Source organism: Macaca mulatta, chromosome 8, assembly GCF_049350105.2.
Source record: "Macaca mulatta isolate MMU2019108-1 chromosome 8, T2T-MMU8v2.0, whole genome shotgun sequence".
In the NCBI taxonomy this organism is placed as follows: domain Eukaryota; kingdom Metazoa; phylum Chordata; class Mammalia; order Primates; family Cercopithecidae; genus Macaca; species Macaca mulatta.
The window spans coordinates 108,006,494-108,028,107 of NC_133413.1; the positions used below are offsets into that span (position 1 = coordinate 108,006,494).

A 21,614-nucleotide genomic window follows, 5' to 3' on the forward strand; every position below is an offset into this window, starting at 1 on the left:
GGAAGGAGGCATGACTTTGACTGAAGAAGTTTTCTTCAGTAATCTACCCTAAAGTATGACAGCTTAGGGATGTCTTCTAGATGTTTCTTAGAGTTGGAGAATAAGTCCTTCATTCCCGAAGAGGGATCCAGGAGATGCACTGCAGCATCCACTACAATCCCCAGGCTCAAATCAATTTACTAGAAACACACTCCCTTGTATTAAGGAAGGCTCCATTGTCCTCACTAGGTATTTTTTCGGGGGGTGTGTGTGTGTGTTTTTGTTTTGTTTTGTCTTGTTGTTTTTTTGTTTTTCTGTTTTTGAGACTAGATCTCGCTGTGTTGCCTGGGCTATTCACAGTGGCTATTCATAGGTGCGATCATAGCATATTATGACCTTGAACTCCTGGACTCAACCATTCCTCCTGCCTCAACTTCCCAAAGAAGCCTAATTAGTTTTTGAGATTTTTGCTTCCTTAAAGCAAAGAGTTGGGATTTAATAGAAATCTGGTAAAGGAATTACAGAATAAATGACCCAAGGAGACTGATTAACCAAAAACACAGGACCTTACTTGAAAAAAAAAAGAGTAAACCTGGCACAGGGGCTCATACCTGTAATCCCAGCACTTTGGGAGGCCAAGGCAGGTGGATCTCTTGAGACCAGGAGTTGGAGACCAGCCTGGCCGACATGGTGAAACCCCATCTCCACTAAAAATACAAAAATTAGCTGGGTGTCATGGCTCATGCCTATAATCCCAGCTACTCAGGAGGCTGAAGCAGGAGAATTGCTTGAACCCGGAGATGGAGGCTGCAGTGAACTGAGATTGTGCCATTGCACTCCAGCCTGGGCAAGAGTGAGACTCCATCGAAAGAAAGAAAGAAAGAAAGAGAGAGAGAGAGAGGAAGGAAGGAAGGAAGGAAGGAAGGAAGGAAGGAAGGAAGGAAGGAAGGAAAGGAGGGAGGGAGGAAGGGAGGGAGGGGAAAGAAAAAGGAAAGAAAGAAAGAAAGAAAGAAAGAAAGAAAGAAAGAAAGAAAGAAAGAAAGAAAGAAAGAAAGAAAGAAAGAGAGAAAGGAGGGAGGGAAGGAGGGAGGGAAGAAAGAAAGAGAGAGAAGAAAAAGAAAAAGCAGTGCAAAACAGAGTGCAAATATCCTTTTTTTTTTCTCCGCAGACCAGGTCTCACTCTGTCTCCTAGGCTGGAGTGCAGTGGCAAGATCTCAGCTCACTGCACCCTCAACTTCCCTGGGCTCAGGTGATCCTCCCACCTCAGCCTCCCAAGCAGCTGGGACAACAGGAGTGTGCCACCATGCCCAGCTAATTTTTCTATTTTTTATAGAGACTGGGTTTTGCCATGTTCAGGCTGGTCTTGAACTCCTCCGCTCAAGCAATCTGCCTGCCTCAGCCTCCCAAAGTGCTGGGATTACAGGCTTGAGCCACCACACCCACCTGTCATTTAATTTTTGTCACTTAAATTTAATTACAAAGTATTTTAGGCATACAAAAAGTAGAGATAAGGAGTACCCGTGTTTTCATAACTCTTAACCTAGTTTAAGAGCTACAGCATTATATATTTGTAGCTCCCTTGTATAGTTTTCACTTATCCCATTTCTCTCCCACTCTTCCTAGAAATAATCACTATCTCAAACTTTGTGCTCATTATTCCCATGCACGGTTTTATATTCTTACCACACATGTATTCTACTGAATGAGTGTACCATTCAGCAGTGATAACTTTCACTTTTGTTATCACTTTCACAGCCTCCATGCTTCCCCCAGCCCCCACCCTGATGTTCCCTTGAGGTACAGTTGATAAAATCTAGTTTTCAGTTCCATACAGATTCTTAGCTTATCTTCTGATCTCTTAAAGGAAACATCTTGGCCCTTGCAGCAACACAAACTAGCTTAGGATTCTGAGCATACTTCTGCAGGCAGTTTAATTATTTACTAATTCTTCCTTTATTCTGAGAATAACCCTTTCCGGACTGTGTCTTAAAATTCTTGGCACACTTAACTATAGTTCCATGCTTTCCCATAAAATCATTCTCCTAGGTGTGTAACTCTGTGATCCGGTAGTTTATAATGGCAAGAATCTACATTTTGAAGACCCAAGCCATTATTTTTCTTTCACCAGCCATCACAAAAGCTATTTCTGCAACCAGGAAGAGGGATCTCACCAGAACCCAACCAGGCTGCCACGTAACTTGGGACTACCAGCTCCAGAACTGTGAGGAAAAAAACCTTCTCTTGTTTAAGTCACCCAGTATGTGGTATTTTGTCATGGCAGCCCTAGCAAACTAACATGCACACTAATCCCAATAATTGACTGCACAGTATACTGAAAAAGAAGAGTGATCAAAGGTCAAGAGCAGTGGGAGGTCTGAGCTCCTGTTTGGGCTCTGTCACTCAGCACTCAGACTCTAGGGTATAACACTTGACCCTTTGAAGCTCCCTTTTCCTCATCTATAAAATGAAGGGCATTAGGTAGCACTTCATGTCCCTTAAAATTTTCAAACTGAAAGTATTTAATTCACAAATTGTGAGCTATGGCTCAGGCAATTATAGCACCACTGCTGCATCTCAGGAAGTAATCATGGATATTCACCGAGATTTAGTTACAAACATATTCATGACAGAACTGCATTTAATGGCAAAAAACAAAAAATCCTGTCAATAACCTAACTATACAATATAGTATGTTAAATCAGAGACAGACAATATCTTGCCATTATAAATGATACTTTAAGTGAACATTGTACAAACCCATTAAAAAACGTTTTTGTGGCCGGGCACAGTGGCTCATGCCTGTAATCCCAGCACTCTGAGAGGCCCAGGCGAGCGGATCACCTGAAGTCAGAAGTTCAAGACCAGCCTGGTCATGGTGAAACCCCGTCTCTACTAAAAATACAAAAAAAATCAGCCGGGTACGGTGGTGCGCATCTGTAATCCCAGCTACTCAGGAGGCTGAGGCAGGAGAATAGCTTGAACCTGGGAGGCGGAGGTTGCAGTTAGCCAAGATTGTGCCATTGTGCTCCAGCCTGGGTAACAAGAGCAAAACTCCATTTCAAAAAAAAAAAAGTTTTTGTTAATGACCATCAAGGATATAGTGTTGAGAAACCTTGTTCTTTAAAATCATAGTTTGGCAAAAACTTTGAAATCTCAGCAGTGAAAATGGAACATCTCACTCTTGTAGGATCTGAGCTCTATGAGTCATTTTATTTTTTAATTTTTGGGGGTACATAGTAGATGTATATATTATAGAGTACATGAGACATTTTGATATAGGCATACAATTCATAATAGTTACATCAAGGTAAACGGAGTATCCATCACTTCAGCATTTATCCTTTGTGTTACAACCCAATTATATTTTTATTTTTAAATGTACAATAAATTATTGCTGACTATAGACACGCTGTTGTGCTATCAAATACTAAATCTTCACTCTAACTATATGTGACTTTTTAAAATCTTTTTTGAACTGCTTTATTCAAGTATAATAGACACGAATTAAACAATACTTTATATATTTGATAAATTTTGAAATATATACCTGTAAAACCATTACCACAATCAAAATAACGCACATATCCATCACACCCAAGGGTTTCCTGGTACCCCTTGGTAATCCCTCCCTCTCTCCCATTTCTCCTTCCTCCCACCACCCTCCACCCCCATACCCAAGAAATCACTGATTTGCTTTGTCACTACAGATTAGTTTGCATTTTCAAGTTTTATGCCAACGGAATCATACACCATGTACTCTCTTTTATCTGGCTTCTTTCACTCAGCATAATCCATGTTGTAACATGTATTCATAGTTCATTCCTTTTTATTTCTGAGTGGTATTCCACTGTATGGGTCACTCCCAGAAAAAGCAGTCCTTATTTCCAACCAGGTGCAGAGCTTCAGGTAAAGGGTTTCAGACACAACAGCTTAACTTTGTCATTTACAAGGAATTAGAATTCTCACTCTATTTAGGCCAGACTTGATATTAACTTCTTTACATACTGCATCACTTTGATTTGAGGGGTTTTGTTTTGTTTTGTTTTTGAGACAGAATCTCCTTCTGTCGCCCAGGCTGGAGTGCAGTGGCACGATCTCAGCTCACTGCAGCCCCCGCCTTCCGGGTTCAAGTGATTTTCATGCCTCAGCCACCTGAGTAGCTGGGATTACAGGCGTGTGCCACCACGCCCAGCATTTTTTGCATTTTTACAAGAGACAGAGTTTTGCCATGTTGCCCAGACTGGTCTCGAACTCCTGGCCTCAGGTGATCCACCTACCTTGGCCTTCCAAAGTGCTGGGATTACAGGTGTGAGCCACCATGCTCGGCCTGCTTTGAGTCTTTCAAGGCATTGCTTCATTTAAATTTTACCCAAACTCCAACCTATTGCAAATGAATAAACCTAACATTTTGGGACTACAGGTATGTTCCTGGTGGGCTTTATCACTTCCAATAAATACTCATGGCTACCTTAAGTGCAAAAAAGTGAAAATATATGACCTTATTTTTGCTTTTAAAATATATATTTTTGTTTGTTTTCTACTGTTAAGATTAAAGGACAGAAAAAAAGGTGATTGATTTTACTGAATCAATACTCGGTAGGCTGCCAAAGGGACTGACGAACCCCACTACTATTATTGTTTTATATTTATATATATACACACACACACACACACACGCACATATATATATATATATATATATATATTTTTTTTTTTTTTTTTTTTTGGAGACAGATTCTCCCTGTCACCCAGGTTGGAGTGCAGTGGCGCGATCTTGGCTCACTGCAACCTCCACCTCCCAGGTTCAAGCGATTCTCCTGCCTCAGCCTCCCAAGTAGCTGGGATAACAGGCAGGTGTGACTACGCCTGCCTAATTTTTGTATTTTTTTGTAGAGACAGGATTTTGCTATGTTGGTCAGGCTGGTCTCAGACTCTGAGCTCAAGCAATCCGTCTGCCTCGGCCTCCCAAAGTGCTGGGATTACAGGCGTGAGCCACCGCCCCTGCCATTATTGTAATAGTTTAATTCGAAAATTCACAGGTGGACCGGGAGCAGTGGCTCAAGCCTGTAATCCCAGCACTTCGGGAGGCCGACGCACGCGGATCACAAGGTCAGGGCGACTGCAGCCTGGGCGACAGAGCGAGACTCCGTCTAAAAAAAAAAAATTAAAATTCACAGATGTTCATCTAGAATGGGCAGAATTGTCAGTGGAACTTCCTAGGAAAATCATGACCCTTCACATCTCTAGAACCAAAACACATGTAGAATTATAAATCTTATTTCACAAATATAAATAGAATTTGGAAACTTTTACAGTTAAAGCAGATCCCAATAACATTTTCTAAGTTTTTGGCCTCCTAATTTAATTTAGTCTTTAATTATAAGTCTTGGCAGGTGTAGTATACTTTTATTATTTATTATTTACAAAACTCCCACACATGAATCACAATATGCATTACTACACTGTTGCAAAATAGGTGAAGACATATTTTTGGTATTCGGTGGTTATTAATATTACCCGTTGTATTCCTTGAGAAAGCCTGTACTTAGTTCACTTAAGACAGTTGCTTACACGCTAATTATCATTTACCGATGAAATACAGAGTTTCCTTATAGCAAAATATAATCTTAAAACTCTAAGGCAGCCTTCAAACATTCTCCTTATAATTAAAATCTGAAGGCCGGGTATGGTGGCTCACGCCTGTAATCCCAGCACTTTGGGAGGCCGAGGAGGGCAGATCACCAGGTCAGGAGATCGACACCATCCTGGCTAACACGGTGAAACCCCGTCGCTACTAAAAATACAAAAAATTAGCCTGGCGTGGTGGCGGGCGCCTGTAGTCCCAGCTACTCAGGAGGCTGAGGCAGGAGGATGGCGTGAACCCGGGAGGCGGAGCTTGCAGTAAGCGAACTTAGTGCCATTGCACTCCAGCCTGGGCGACAAAGCGAGACTCCCGTCTCAAAACAAAAAAAGGCAGTTCCTTTCCTTCCATAGCTGCATCCCAGAGATGGTCAACATAGCATATAAAAATGGAATTTTTGGAAATTCCTTTTGCAGTCTTGTAGAAAAGCTTAAAATAAAACGTAACGGGAAAGCTCCCTCCATAAGTAAATACAATCTAATGTGCTTCCTCTTATGTGTTATTAAAGCTCCAAATTAGTAGGAAAAGAATAGTGCCGCCCACTGGCGTTCCAACTTTTGAATTCTGGGGACTAACAACACTGAGAGCAAGAGTGAATGAGCCAAACGACGCAAACGTGCCCTCGCCAGGCTGGCAACTGGCAGGCATGCAGTGTATTAGTTGCCCTGGGGAGAAACACTCTGGAGAGAAATACCCAATTTGTGAATTAAACCTAGGTCCCGGAAGAAGAGTGTTCGGCGTCAGACTCCACCGAGCTCATTCTGGAAGGATCCAGCTGACTGGCGCCCCAGGGAGAAAATGCGATTCCACCTCAACAACACTCCAGAAAAAGGCATGAAGAGCCCTACACCTGCCAGGGCGACATTGACCTAGACCCGGTGACCCCGTTCCTAGCGCTGCAACCCTCCCCCCTCCCCCTTCTTCACGAAGCCCCTCCCCTGTACTCATTCGTCGCGCCACGTCTCCTAACAGCGCCACCAGCCACCCCGCGGAGGCGTCCGCTAATTAACCCCTCCCAGCCTCTGGTCGATAGTCACGGGTCCTCAACGCCGCGTCTTAACCAGGCCCGAACCCACCACAGCCAACCTTCCGGGCCGCGCCTTTGCCCCACCCGACCCCACCCGCCCCCACGTGACGCCCACGCCCCGCCCACTGGCGCCACGTGACCCACGGTAGGCCCCGCGCGCGGCGTGGATCGCGGCCCAAGCCGCCATTGTTCCGCCGAGGGAGGACAGCGGGGCCTGGCGCTGGCGCCTAGACGCCGCTTAGCGGCCGCCACTGGAGACACTCCCTCCCGCCTCCCGGGTCTCCTGGCGGCGGCGGAGTGAGGCTGACAGCGGGGAACCTGGGAGACCCCTCCGCCCTCCCCGCGGTGGCAGCGGCCGATCCCCGGCTCCAGCGCGAGGGACGGCCGCGATGCGCTCGGCCTGAGGCTACCCGGCCCGGCCCTTCCTCGCTTCCCTTGACTATTCCACGGCGTCTCCGCGCCCCGGCGTCATCCTGCGAGTCCCTCTGACGGGAGGGAAGATGGCTGCACGGAGCTGGCAGGACGAGCTGGCCCAGCAGGCCGAGGAGGGCTCGGCCCGGCTGCGGGAAATGCTCTCGGTCGGCCTAGGCTTTCTGCGCACCGAGCTGGGCCTCGACCTGGGGCTGGAGCCGAAACGGTACCCTGGCTGGGTGATCCTGGTGGGCACGGGCGCGCTCGGGCTGCTGCTGCTGTTTCTGCTGGGCTACGGCTGGGCCGCGGCTTGCGCCGGCGCCCGCAAAAAGCGGAGGAGCCCGCCCCGCAAGCGGGAGGAGGCGGCGGCTGCGCCGGCTGCGGCCCCCGACGACCTGGCCTTACTGAAGAATCTCCGGAGCGAGGAACAGAAGAAGAAGAACCGGAAGAAACTGTCCGAGAAGCCCAAAGTGAGTATGGGATGAGCGGCGGTAGAGAACGGGCGAAGGGCGGGCGCGGAGACCCTCGAGCTGGGGGGAGGCCGCGCCCCAGCCGTGAAGGGAAAAGAGTGCTTAGTCCAAAGCCGAGAGGCAGCTCTCCCAAGTGGAGCAGGCGGTGATTAGGGGGTCATGTTATTTGGGGAGTGGGGGAAACTCAGGAAGTATAGGATGGGTGGGGAAGCCCAGTTTCGAGGAAAGAAGTTAGGAGGTCTGAGGGGTCCATTCAGATAGGCGCCCAGAGGTCAAGCCATCTTTGGGAACCTTGACTGCTAGAATAGCACAGCATCCTTCCTTGAGGCCTGCAGAGGAGGCTGCATGTGGAGCGTCATGGGACCTTAAGGTGGTGTTGGGAAGTTGTGGAAAGCCTGCGCTCGGAAGACAGATGTCTGTCTCAAGTCACATTGAGACAGTAGCCAGTGGAGGAAGTACGGTGACCTAGAAATTCTGAGGCTTACACAGGATTAAAGGTGTCCAGGTCTAGACGCGCTTCCATTTTAGTTGGGACTGTTAAAGGGAAATGGTTGCCCACTCTTGTTCTGGCACATGTGGCCAACAGAGGCCGGAACGGGAGCAAGGCAAGAAGGGGTCGGTTACCTAATACGCTTTGAGGTGTATGGTCCTATGAGAAAGAGCTAAGGCGAGTTCAACGAACGAGTCTGTTGCACACTCTGTGGTGTGGTAGATTTGTGAAACAGAGTAAAGGGAGATGACAGGGCAGAATGGTGAAAGCCGAGAGAGGAATTCAGGCACCGATTTGCTGGGCCACGTGTGGAAGTCGCAGAGGGCATCACATCTGTCTTAGGCCTTCGTGTTGTAAGTTTACATTCTTTATTGCCATTCCCATGGTTCTCCCATTATATCTTTAATAGTTTTATGTATTTTTAAAAATATTTTACATTTGAGCAAATTGAAACTATGGAGAGTATGCAGTTAGAAACAGCACCTAACCTATTTTTATATCCACCGAATTAAGTTCTTCGCCTTTTCAGTACAGTTCAGTACGCCAGTACGGAGGCCCTACTATGTGAAATTTGCACTCTGGTGTTTGGAGGGCAGTGCAAGGTATACACATAGAGTCAATCTGGGAGACATATTCATAGCTAATTAGAATTTTGCATAGACTGATAGGTGTTAAAGAGGTTTGAACTGAGTGTTAGGTTTGGAGGGTAGGAGACATTTCACTGGAGGGCTTGAGGAAAGTTGTTGGAGGAAATGGGGTTTGAGTTCAAACTAACAAGAGTTTTGTTGGTAACAAACTCTAATCTCTAGATTACAGATGTGACAGGTCATAGTTAGTGCATTATGAGGCCTGGATAAGCCTTCACGTTTTGCCTACTGATTGAGAAAGATGCAAGATACATATGAAACCTGGAAAAGGCACAACTTTGTCAATGTAAATACTACCATACGTTAGGAGAGGAGAAAATAGAACTGGTTTGGAATATAAATAATTTAAACATTTGTGGAGACTATCAAGAATTACCAATTATCAAAGTAATGTTATGGTGAAAATAGAGAACCTTGCTCTCCAAGGTAAGGAAAGGTGATCTTGAAAGAAACACATTGAGCACAAACCCATGTGGATGAAGCGCATTGTGAAAATTTCAAAACCCTATTTGGGACATCTAGAATTTCAGATAAACTTGAGTTGAGAGAGATGGGTGCTCCAAGAACCCATCCGAAGTGCATTATAACACTCAAATGACTCATCTGAAGGAATACAGACTCCAGTGAATGCTTATACAGTACTGTGAAGAATGCTCGGTAGACTTAGGACTTACCCCTTCCTTTTCATTCGAGTTAAGGAAGTGGGGAGTAAATAAGTAAACCTAGCGTTAGCTTTGAGGAGTGGAGAATGGGAAGACTGTATGGCTGAATGTTAATTGGGTGAGAAAATATCCTTATTTACCAAATACTGAAGATGTATTCGAGAAGTTTAACATTTACAAAATTGGGACTTCAAGCTTTTGTGACTGAAACCCACAGTAAGAAATACATTTTACATTACATACATAAAACTGTTCTGTTTTTCTTTAATGTTCATGACCCACTAAATTCATTTCACATTTGACTGTGAGGCATGACCCACAGTTAGAAAAATGGCAGCTTACAGGGCAAAGAAGTACAAGCTGCCATTTATTTAGGACTCTTTAGATACCTTTAACTGAGCTAAGTATTGAAGAAAAGCAAGATACTACTTACAAATTGAAGGTGGTAAAAAGGAATACAATATTGGCATATCTCTCTGTGGCGGGGATACAAATGTAAAAGCTCGGTTTCTCCCCAGGGAGCTTTTTGTTTCAGTTGTGGAAAAATATATACTTAAGTTAATGATACAACTAGATGTGAACCCAGGTGGGCATGAAAGGCCTTATCACAGAAGCTGACTTTGAAAGTGGGTAGAAGTGCCCAGGAATTCGAGAACGACCTGGGCAATATAGTGAGACCTCATCTCTACAAAAAATTTTAAAAATTATCCCAGTGCGGTGGTGCGCACATGTAGTCCCAGCTATTCTGGAGGCTGAGGTTGGAGGATTGCTTGAGCCAGGAGGTGGAGGCTACAGTGAGCCAATTCGAGGCCCTGTCTAAAAACGGGGGGAAGGGAAGGCAGTAAGAGCAAGATAATGTGAGAGGCCTGAGAAACAATAAAAGCTCAGGATTGAAAGAAGACAACTCTGTCAGCCTGACAGGAATGGGAAACTCTAAAATTGAGTAAGGCATTTCACCCTGCTCTATTCAGTGTATCTTGTTTACAAATTTAAAATCTTAGTTGAGTTAAAACACTGCAGGATTCTTCAAAGTGTTATCCTTGGCTACTTGGATTGAGAGTCACCTTGAATGCTTGTGGAAATGCTTGGGCCAGGCGCAGTGGCTTATGCTTGTAATCCCAGCACTTTGGGAGGCACTGGTGGGAGGATCGCTTGAGCCCAGGAGTTTGATGCTGTAGTGAGCTATGATCAGGTGACTGCACTCCATCCTGGGGAACACAGCAAGACTCTGTCTTTTAAAAGAAAAAAAAAAAAAAAGCTTGTAGATTCCTGATCTCTGATCTTTTCATTCCATTATTTTTAGGTTTTTCTTAAATCATTCCAAATTTTGCTGCTCCTGTTTTCAAATTTTTCATTTGTAAAGTAAATAGTGGCTAAATCTGTATTTACCTCAACCTGTTTATAAGCAATTTCTGAAATTATTTTATCAATTTGTTTTTTATCCCCTAATAAAATTATGCCATAGATCTTTTAGGGTATGAATTACAGTTTGTTCCCTAATTGAAAGTGGGGGAGGGGGGCACTTTTTACTTGCCTCAGTTCTTGGCATTTTTTCTTTTCCGCCCTACCCCATTCTTGGCATGTTTGGAAATAATTATATGTATTTTTCATGACATCTACCTCAAAGTCTGTATTGAATGGACACTCAATAAGTATTTTTTCACTTGATTTTTAATCTGAGTAATGACTTAGATTGAAGTGAAGTCTGCGAAAACTGGTCTGTAACAATTGGCTTTGAATTCCGGAAGCACATAATTAGGATTAATATCAAAGAAAATTGTCTCTTTTTTTTTTTTTTTTTTTGAGACGGTCTTGCTCTATTGCCCATGCTGGAGTGCAGTGGTGGTTATAGCTCTCATAGCTCACTACAGCCTCAAACTCCTGGCCTCAAGCCATCTTCCCCTTGGCCTCCCAAAATGTTGGGATTACAGGCATGAACAACCAGCTCAAAAATTTATTTTAGGGAACAAGTTATTTGCATATTAGTGTAGGAATGTTCATAAAGATTTGCTATAGTGTAATTTCCATATCTCTAAGCTCAATGAATAAAATAATAATTCCTTTTGTTTGCTACCAGATAGCCTTGCACAATGCTTGGGACTAAAAAAAAAAATAATTGTTGAATGCATAATATAGTAAGATATCCAACAAAAGTATTTATACATCGTATTCCTATTTTTCATGACTGGTAAGTACCTATGTGAGCCCCTTTTTCTCTTTAAAGTGGAAAATGGCTGTTTGCCTCATCTGGCTTTAATTTTGTGAGGTGAAGGACTGCCTATTTGATGACCCCATAAGATTATAATATTGTATTTTTACTATACCTTTTCTGTGTTTAGATACACAAACACCATTGTGTTACAGTTGCGACAGTATTCAGTACAGCAACATGCTGTACAGGTTTATAGGCTAGGTTTGTGTCAGTATACTGTGTGATGTTTGCACAAAGATGCATTTATCAGAATGTATTCTCCTCATTAAGCAATGTATGACTGTATTCTAATAGTATGCAGTGGTTTTTGTAGTCATTACTTCTGTTCCAGTTTCACTGCCACTGCCCTACTTTAGGACTTTATTACCTTTTGCTTAGACTATTCTAACATCTGGTTTTCCTGCTTCCAGTTTCTTTTTTGCCGATCTTTTCTACCCACTCATGCGAGTTGAGTCTTTTGAAGCCTAACCCTGATCACGTGACTTTGATGTTCACATCGTTTCAGTAGTTTCCCCATCACCTGCTGAACAAAATCCAAAATTCATGACATGGCACTCAAGTCTCTTCATGATCTAACCCTACCTTAGGCTTGTCTCTCACCGTTACTCCTAAGACGAAATAATTCTGCTTGGCTAGATTTCTGTGTCTCTTTATTATTATTTTCATTTTTGTTGTTGTTGTTTTTATTGTTGTTGTTTTTGGAGACAAGAGTCTTCACTTTGTCCCAGGCTGGAGTGCAGTGGTGTGAACACAGCTCACTGCAGCCTCCACTTCCCGGGCTCAAGCAGTCCTCCCGCCTCACCCCCTCAAGTAGTTGGGATTACAGATGCACGATACCACACCTGGTTATTTTTGTATTTTTTGTAGAGATGGAGTTTCACCATGTTGCCCAGGCATGGTCTCAAACTCCTGAGCTCAGGCAGTCCACCTGCCTTAGCCTCCCAAAGTACTGGGATTACAGGCATGAGCCATGGCCCCTGGACATTGTTTTTATCTATTAAAAGGCCCTTCTTTCTATCTGTCTACCAATTTTTTTTTTTTCTTTTTTTTGAGATGCAGTCTCACTGTGTCACCCAGGCTGGAGTGCAGTGGTGCGATCTTGGCTCACTGCAAACTCCGCCTCCCAGGTTCTCACCATTCTCTTGCTTCAGCCTCCTGAGTAGCTGGGACTACAGGTGCCCGCCACCACACACCCAACTAATTTTTTGTATTTTTAGTGTAGATAGGGTTTCACCATGTTAGCCAGGATGGTCTCGATTTCCTGACCTCGTGATCTACCCACCTCGGCCTCCCAAAGTGCTGGGATTACAGGCATGAGCCACTGCGCCTGGCCAATTTCTTTTCTTATTTTTGTTTTTAAATTTCTTTTCAAGACAGCGTCTGGCTGTGTCAACCAGGCTGGAGTGCAGTGGCATAATCTTGGCTCACTGCAACCTCACCCTCCCAGGTTCAGGTTGACTCTCCCACTTCAGCCTCCTGAGCAGCTGGGACTAGACGCACACCACCATGCCCAGCTAATTTTTTTATTTTTTGTAGAGATGGGGTTTTGCCATGTTGCCTAGACTGGTCTTGAACTGCTGAGCTCAAGTACTCCGCCTGCCTAGGCCTCCCAAAGTGCTGGGATTGCAAGCGTTAGCCACTGTGCCCAGCCTGTCTCTACCAATTTCCACCTGTTCTTCAAGGCCCAGCTGTAGTGCTGGTTCAACTGTAAAGCCTTCCCTAGCTCCTCAGCTAGAGTTATATATTGTAACACCTAGCATAATGTTTCGTGTTTAGTGGAAACTATGGAATTGCCTTTTTAAAAAAATTTTTTTTTTTTTTATTTTTTGAGCTTGGGTCTCACTCTGTCACCCAGGCTGGAGTGCAGTGGCATGATCTTGGCTCACTGCAACCTCTGCCTTGCAGGCTCAAGTAATCCTTCCACCTCAGCCTCCGGAGTAGCTGGGATCACAGGCACGCACCACCACACCTGGCTATGCCATATTTTTTGGATTAGAATGGTCTAATATCGCCATTTCATGTGGTTCTGTCTAATAATCATTCTGCAAGTATCTGAGTGTCTGCCCATTACCCATATTAGGAGCACAAAACGCATTACTAGTGGTCACACACATAAAAGGTATGTTGTAAATAGTACTGGAACAGATCAGTGTAGTTGATTTTCTTTATCTGCAGAAATTCTGTAAAGTTCCCACTGAATTAGCAAGTACTAAACTAGTGCTTCTAGGGAAAATGCAAAATTAGGTCCAAGCCTCTGGTCACAATATTTTCACCAATAGCATATACAATACATAGTCTTGTTTTATATGTGTTTCTGTTTACAGACATTTAATTTAGTTGATTCACATAATTGAACTCATGGCCAACAGCACTAGAACTCATGCCTGAACAAAGCTTATCTAATGCATTATTTTCTTTGTAAGGTATATCACAGCCTTCTTATGCTTAAGAATGCTAGGCAGCACTTCAGCACTACAGTTGGGGACCATTTTAAACACCAAAATCACTAACGAAAAGCACCAAAAAAATGCAAAATATGTGGCACTAAATAGTCCTCAGAAAGGATCCTTATTTACAGTGATGAGAGCTGAAATAAGAAGGTGGAATCTTGACCTCAGCTGGGAAGGTGCCTGCAGAGTGACTTTGCAGCTCTGTGCATGTGCATGTCCACAGATGACCGTGAAAGTACCTCAAGCATTGATTTTGGAGTTACAAATAAATTTTAGTGAAAGGGTAAATTCACTAATACAGAATCCATTAATAATGGGGAACAACTGTATATTAGTCTCTATCTATATCTACACTATTCTGTCATCTCCAGAACCTCATGTCTGCATGTATGCTTGATTTCTCTGATTGGGAGTCTGATATGTATTTCAAACTTTTTAAAAATTATCTCAAACTTTTTTTTTTTTTTTTTTTTGAGACGGAGTCTCACGCTGTTGCCCAGGCTGGAGTGCAGTGGCGCGATCTCGGCTCACTGCAAGCTCCGCCTCCCGGGTTCCCGCCATTCTCCTGCCTCAGCCTCCTGAGTAGCTGGGACTACAGGCGCCCGCCACCGCGCCCGGCTAATTTTTTGTATTTTTAGTAGAGACGGGGTTTCACTGTGGTCTCGATCTCCTGACCTTGTGATCCGCCCGCCTCGGCCTCCCAAAGTGCTGGGATTACAGGCTTGAGCCACCGCGCCCGGCCATCTCAAACTTTTAACATCTCCAAAACAGAACCTGTTATTTCTTGCCTTCTCCCAGTCTCCCCCATTTCTGTAAGTGGTAAAATACTCTACCATCCATTCAGTTATTCAAGCCAAAAATAGAAGAATCATCCTTGATTCTAATCTTTTTCTCACCTCGTATCTTCCTCACCTTATATCTAACCCATCAGCAAAGTACCATAAATTTTATCTCTAAAATATATATTCAATCTGACTACTTTTTCTAGTGTCACCTTAGCTCCCCTAACCTGCAGCAGTAGCCTTCTTTTTACTGCATCCAGTCCTTTCTCAATGCACTAGTAATGAGATTTTTCAAAGCAAATCACCATGCTGCCTAAAACCAGCACTTAGTAACTTTTGCGTTTAAAATCCAAACCTCTTTCCATGGCCTGTATGGCCCAGCACCTGCTTGTCTTTTTAAGCTGAATTTGAGTGAGTTTCCTGTCATTTGCTATTCGGTTCTTCAGACTCTTTCACAACCCAGCGTCTTTACATGAGCTATTATTAACACTTTTGTAACAATCTTTCCCTCAGCCTTTAGTTTTCACCTTAAAAGTCACCTTCCACGAAAATCTTTTCCTGATCACCCTATTTGAAATTTAGACATCCCTTTCTATTGTCTGTCTCAACCCCTTAGATGTTTCCTTCATAGTGGTTATCACAGTTTGTACATTATTTGTTTACTTACCCATTTACTTTTTTGGGTTCTCTCCCTCCCCAGATTGTAAACCAGTGGCAAACTGCTTGGCATGTAAGTGCCTTTGGTAATTATCTGTTGAACTGAAAGCTGAATGAAGTGGCTAAAATAACGTCTCAGTTAATTGGATAATCTGTCATTGAGCTAAATAAATTTGTCTCTTAATATATTCCCAATAGAATTGTGTTTTTTTATTCTTAGGTAATGGTTTTGCTGGTAATAATAAAAACAAATTGTATCACTTGCCACCTATAGAGTTTTCTTTTTTCCTTTAAGTCACTCTTTGTCAGTTTTAATTCTTAATAGAATAATCAGCCAGACACGGTGGCTTACACCTGTAATCCCGGCACTTTGGGAGGCCGAGGCAGGCGGATCACCAGGTCAGGAGATTGAGACCATCCTGGCCAACATGGTGAAACCCCATCTCTACTAAAATCTACTAAAAATACAAAACTTAGCCAGGCGTGGTGGTGTGCACCTATAGTCCCAGCTACTCAGGAGGCTGAGGCACGGGAATCACTTGAACCCGGGAGGCGGAGGTTGCAGTGAGCCAAGATCGCGCCACTGTACTCTAGCCTAGCGACAGAGTGAGACTCCATCTCAAAAAAGAAAAAAAAAAGAAAAAAAGAATAATCATTTGCTCAAAAAATTCCAAATGATAGGTAAAACAAATATTCATGATTTTACAGAAGAGAAATCTTGAGATTCAGAAAAATTAACTGACTTATTCAAGGTCATAGAGCAAAGGAGTTTCAAAGGCAAAACAGTATCCTAATTTCTAGTCTAAGAACTTTTGTTATTTCCACTATACCTCTCTGGTTTCGATGGCATGTTCCAGGATATTAAATTGTGTTCAGAGAACAAATTCAATTTTCCCAGTGAGTTATAGCTTTATTGCTTTTAAAATTTCAAGTCAGAAGTTTCTGCTGAAAATTATTATGACCTTACAAAAGCTCCAGAATTTTGGCTCCATTTGTTTGCTTATGTGACAGGATTTTTTCATCTTTTCTTTTCATTCTGCCAGAGGCCTAACAGAAAAGACCTTTTACAGTTCTGACAGAAAAGACCTTTAGTAGTTGTGCCCATCTTAGATACCAAGAACAACAGTAAACCCTATGAACATTAATTTTAGTTGTGCTTTGGCGTTATTGGTTAGTGTACTATTCGCAAGGCTGTAAAAGCCTTGAGAGTATTTTTAAATCATTATTCAAGCAAAATTCAGAGACGTAAGTGAGGAATTGGTGTTATTTCATCAGTTTAAAAATGCACTTTTTTTTCTCTCCAGCTATATTAGTAGTTTTCAGACTGTTCCATGGAATGCCAGGCTTCCCAGAAGGCATCCATCAGAATCTCTTAGACGTCTTTCTTCTAAGAAAGAATTATACAGACGTGTATTTACTGTTTCACTTGTAGTCCTTATCATACCCATCAGATGTAAAATATTGAAAACCAATGCTTGTATTTAGTTTTTCAGAAATCATCTTTGGCATGTCTTGACCATGTGATAGTTATTATCATCTCTCCATCATCTCATAAAGGTAACCCTGAGCATCCCTGCTTCAGTCAACAAGGAGACAGTTTGGAATCCTGAGTTGAAATTTTGGCTGTTTAGAAAGCACAAGGATCTTTACCACTAAAGGAAATATTTCAGTATATAGTGAGGTTTTGCAAATTTGAACCATAGGTTATATTTGTAAGATTGTTCTCTCAGTTATTAAGAGTTTGAAATTGGGATTGAACTGTGTCTAAAGCTATGGTTTATGTGTATGTTTAGTTTATGTAGTTGATATGTGCATAACATTTGGCAGGGGAAAAAGTTTTTACTTTCAAACAAACTGACAACAAATTGTTCCATCTTGAATTGTGTAAGAATATTTCACAACTAAAACAAACTTACCAAAACTAGGTCTTGTCCATTAAATGAGATAATACATGTAATGTGTCTAGGAAGTACTTGGAAATTATTATTGTTAGACTATCTTATATTCTAACCTATCAGCTACAATGATGCCTCTTCTGAATTTCCTAATTTCTTGCCTTTTATCTTTTTTTTTAAATTATACTTTAAGTTCTGGGATACATGTGCGGAATGTGCAGGTTTGTTACATAGGTATACGTGTGCCATGGTGATTTGCTGCACCCGTCAACCTGTCATCTAGGTTTTAAGCCCCACATGCATTAGGTATTTGTCTTAATGCTCTCTTGCCTCTTATCTTTTTTATGATGAGGATAATATATATATACTATGCCTCCTGTATGCTCAGTATCACTTTTAGCCAGTAAAATTGAGATTCTGGCCACGCACAGTTGCTCACACCTGTAATCTCAGCATTTTAGGAGGCCAAGGCAGGCAGATTGCTTGAGCTCAGGAGTTTGACACTAGCCTGGGCAACATGGCAAAACCCTGTCTCTACAAAAAATTAACTGGGCATGGTAGTGTGCTCCTATAGTCCCAGCTACTTGGGAGGCTGAGGTGGGAAGATGGCTTGAGCCTGGGAAGCGGAGGTCGCAGTGAGCCCAGCCGAGATCACATACCACTGCACTCCAGCCTGGGTAACGGAGCCAGATCCTGTCTCAAAAAAAAAAAAAAAAAAAAAAAAATGACTTTCCAGTGTTTGTCCAGGGTGAAACACATTTGGGATCTCTATCCTGGTCTCTCAGCTTGCTTTCAAAACCCGTACTCTTGAGAGTGTGAGGAAGAGTATACCTTTTGTTTTGTACTTTACTATGTGTTATTGTATACCTGTCTTCCTTTACTAGGTTCTAAGCTTGAGCGCAGGCATTGAGCCTTACTTGTCTTTGTTTCAAGGTGCTAGGGTTCTACTCTCACTCTACTGAGTGAGTATTATATAATTTTCTTAGAAAACAGCAGCTTTTTAAAAAGAAAGATAGCATTACAATGCTTCTAGAGCAAGCCTGGACTATTTTAAACCTCTGAGATAATATATTTGCTTATTATTTTTAATCCATTAACTTCCCAAAAGAATTTGCATCTGGAGCATTGGACTTGATGGATGCCTGTCCAGGCCCTTTTGACCACCAGGACTTAACATTTATCTGAGCTTGTTAATATAAAATATGGCCCAAATGCTTGAATGTGGGAATAAAGGACATAGGCCATCATAGCTTTGGAGAGAAAAGGATATTAGAACAGAAGATGGGCCAGGTGCAGTGGCTTATATCTGTAATCCTAGCACTTGGGGAGGCCAAAGTGGGAGGATTGCTTGAGCCCAGGAGTTCAAGACCAGCCTGCGCAATATAGCAAGACCTCATCTCTACCAAAAATTTAAGAAAAATTTTAAAAAGAAGGGAAAAACTGTTTCTGGAGAAGTATGCTTTCCCATGCTCTGTCATTTGGTGTAATTCTAACAAGAAATTTGTAAGACAAAATACATATTTTTCTCATATTTACAAATGATGAAATCAAGGGTTAAGTGAAGGAAAATGCGTAAAATCACAGTAATTAAATATGGAAGCCTTAATCCCAGGTTTGTCAGACTCCAAAGCCCATGGTCTTCTCATATTCCATTTTTTGGAGGAAGTTGGTAGACTGCCCTTCTAGTTTCTAAACCTAAGAAGTGTCTAGGTCATTTGAATAATGATCTTTACATGTTGTGGCTAGAAATATAGTTTACATAACTAAGGGTTCTATGTGATTTCATTTTAGCAGTCAATGTACCTTATATATGCTTACCTCAGATACAGGTTCTTTTGCAAGTTGGAATCAGTTTTAACAAGTGAAGAGTGCTGAAATGAAATCTGTTATTAAGCATACTTTTTTTTTTTTTTTTTTTTTGAGACAGAGACTCGTTCTGTCGCCAGGCTGGAGTGTAGTGGCACGATCTCGGCTCACTGCAACCTCAGCGTCCCAGGTTCAAGTGATTCTCCTGCCTCAGCCTTCTGAGTCTGGGACTACAGGCGCGTGCCACCACGCCCAGCTAATTTTTGTCTTTTTAGTAGAGACGGGGTTTCACCATGTTGGCCAGGGTGGTCTCAATCTCTTGACCTCGTGATCCGCCCGCCTTGGCCTCCCAAAGTGCTGGGATTACAGGCGTGAGCCACCGCACCCGGCCTGTTAAGCATACTTCTTATTCAGAACTTTAAAACTCCTTGAGGCAGAAACTCTTTTCATATGTCCTTGTTCCTACAGTCCTTAGCCTAATGCCTGGTACTTGAGTACCAGGAATTGAGGCCAGGTGCGGTGCCTCACACCTGTAATCCCAGCACTTTGGGAGGCTGGGACAGGCGGGTCACTTGAGGCCAGGAGTTCTAGACCAGCCTGGGCAGCATGGCGGAATCTGCTCTCTACCAGAAATACAAAAATTAGCCAAGCATGATGGCATGTGCCTAATGCTGAGACATGGGAATCACTTGAACCCGGGAGGTAGAGGCTGCAGTGAGCCAAGGTCATGCCACTACACTCCAGCCTGGGCGACAGAGCAAGACTGTGTCTCAAAAAAAAAAAAAAATTATGGAATTGTATAAAATTAATAAATTGAAGATTAACTAGCATGAACAATTTTATATCCTTGAAATCAAGAATCATGAAATAAGTTCCTTCTCTTCTGCTATGTGGCCCCCTCTTCCATTCCATTTTCCTGTTATATATAGATAGCCTCATTCCGATTTACTACCACCCCTGCCAGCACATACTGGCTCTTTCATGTATGAAACTGTTCTTTCATGCATGCGTTTTGAAAAAAGATCCAGGTGTGGGGGGGTCAAAGAAAATTATAACAATAAGATAAACATGGTGATGTCTACAAGGAGTTTATCCATCTAAAAAAATGATTCTATCATTTTTCTGTTACTGGTTGATTTTCAACAAGTTTGAAAGACATCTTTAGTCTAATTTAAGACATAGATTGTAAGCTATATATGAAATTAACTTTGATTGGCTCTGGTGGGGAAGACCTTAAAGTTCTTGAGAGAACTTTAAACTGGGGTACAATGAGAGGCTCATGTAATTGCTAATCTGTAGAAAGCCACCATATAAAAGTTCCATGATCAGAGAAAACTACTTTTTTTTTGTTGTTTTTTATTTTTTTTCTTTTGTTGAGACAGGGTCTCACTTTGTTGCCCAGGCTAGAGTGCCATGGTTCAGTCACAGCTCACTGCAGCCTTGACCTGCCAGGCTGAAGTGATCCTCCTATCTCAGTCCCCCGAGTAGCTGGGACTACGGGGGCATGCCACCACACCTGGCTAATTTTTTCAATTATTTTTTGTAGAGAAAGAGTCTCTGTGTTACCCAGGCTGGTCTCGAACTTCTGAGCTCTTGCTAATCCTCTTGCCTTGGCCTCCAGAAGTGCGAGAATTACAGCCATGAGCCACTGCACCTGACCAACAGTACTTTTATATAAAACCCATATTGACAATCACAAGGGTAGAAACATTGGATTTGAAGTTTTGGTTTGTAATTAGTTACTATTCATGTAAGTAGAGGTATATAATATGCTCCCATTTAGGGATTTGCTAATTTAAATATGATTAGTGATTTTCCAGGGCAAGGCCTTCTCAACCAGCTGTTGGCAAAATAAAAGGACACACTGGCTCTGCTGTATGAAGGAGAACCACCTTAGTGTATTCTTTTTTCCAGCAACCCAAGAATTACATTGACTTTACTTTTGGGATAGGAGGCTTATTGTTTCATGGCATCAGGCATGTGTGAGAAGTTGCTGATGACTTCTGGAATCCCAGTAATGATGAAAGCTATATAAATTCTAAGAGTTTAGTAGAAAATTGGGAGATCTACACAGGTCAGAGAGAACAGCTGCAGTTAGAGCTATTATGTAGGTTGATGTTGCAAAGAAGGAACTAAAATTGGCACAGATAGGAATGTGTGAGCACCTTTGGCTTGCTGATCATTTCAGAGCCTATGGAAATGGGAACTGAGTGTTCCTGAATCTATGGGAATGCAGTTGGTCACTTTCAGACTTTGTGTTGTTTGAAAGAAAAGAATGTTTCATATTTCATTTGGGAGGCTACATCAATATCGTTTGCAATTGGTCTCAAATAAATGGCATTGAACTTGTTGGTGAGTTTTTAAGACAGTTTTTGACCGCATAATTTCTTATCTTCCTAGTATTTAGTAAATAAATCCCAATGACTCAGTGTCATTTAAATGAGTGAAATGGAGGTGGTATATGGCAGTATATAAGTGATTATGA

The 21,614-nt window shown here is 42.5% G+C and overlaps 1 protein-coding gene across 5 annotated transcripts in view; it reads left to right on the forward strand.

Moving 5' to 3' along the window:
• Window positions 1-6,817: 6,817 nt before the first annotated feature.
• Window positions 6,818-21,614, forward strand: part of MTDH (metadherin) — an 80,049-nt gene continuing 65,252 nt past the window's right edge. For 4 of the 5 annotated variants that reach the window (XM_015145659.3, XM_015145660.3, XM_028852186.2 and 1 more), the window contains exon 1: window positions 6,825-7,528. In XM_015145659.3, the coding sequence (XP_015001145.2) occupies window positions 7,148-7,528 (381 nt within the window). In that variant the 5' untranslated portion in view covers window positions 6,825-7,147. 5 annotated transcript variants of the gene reach the window in all.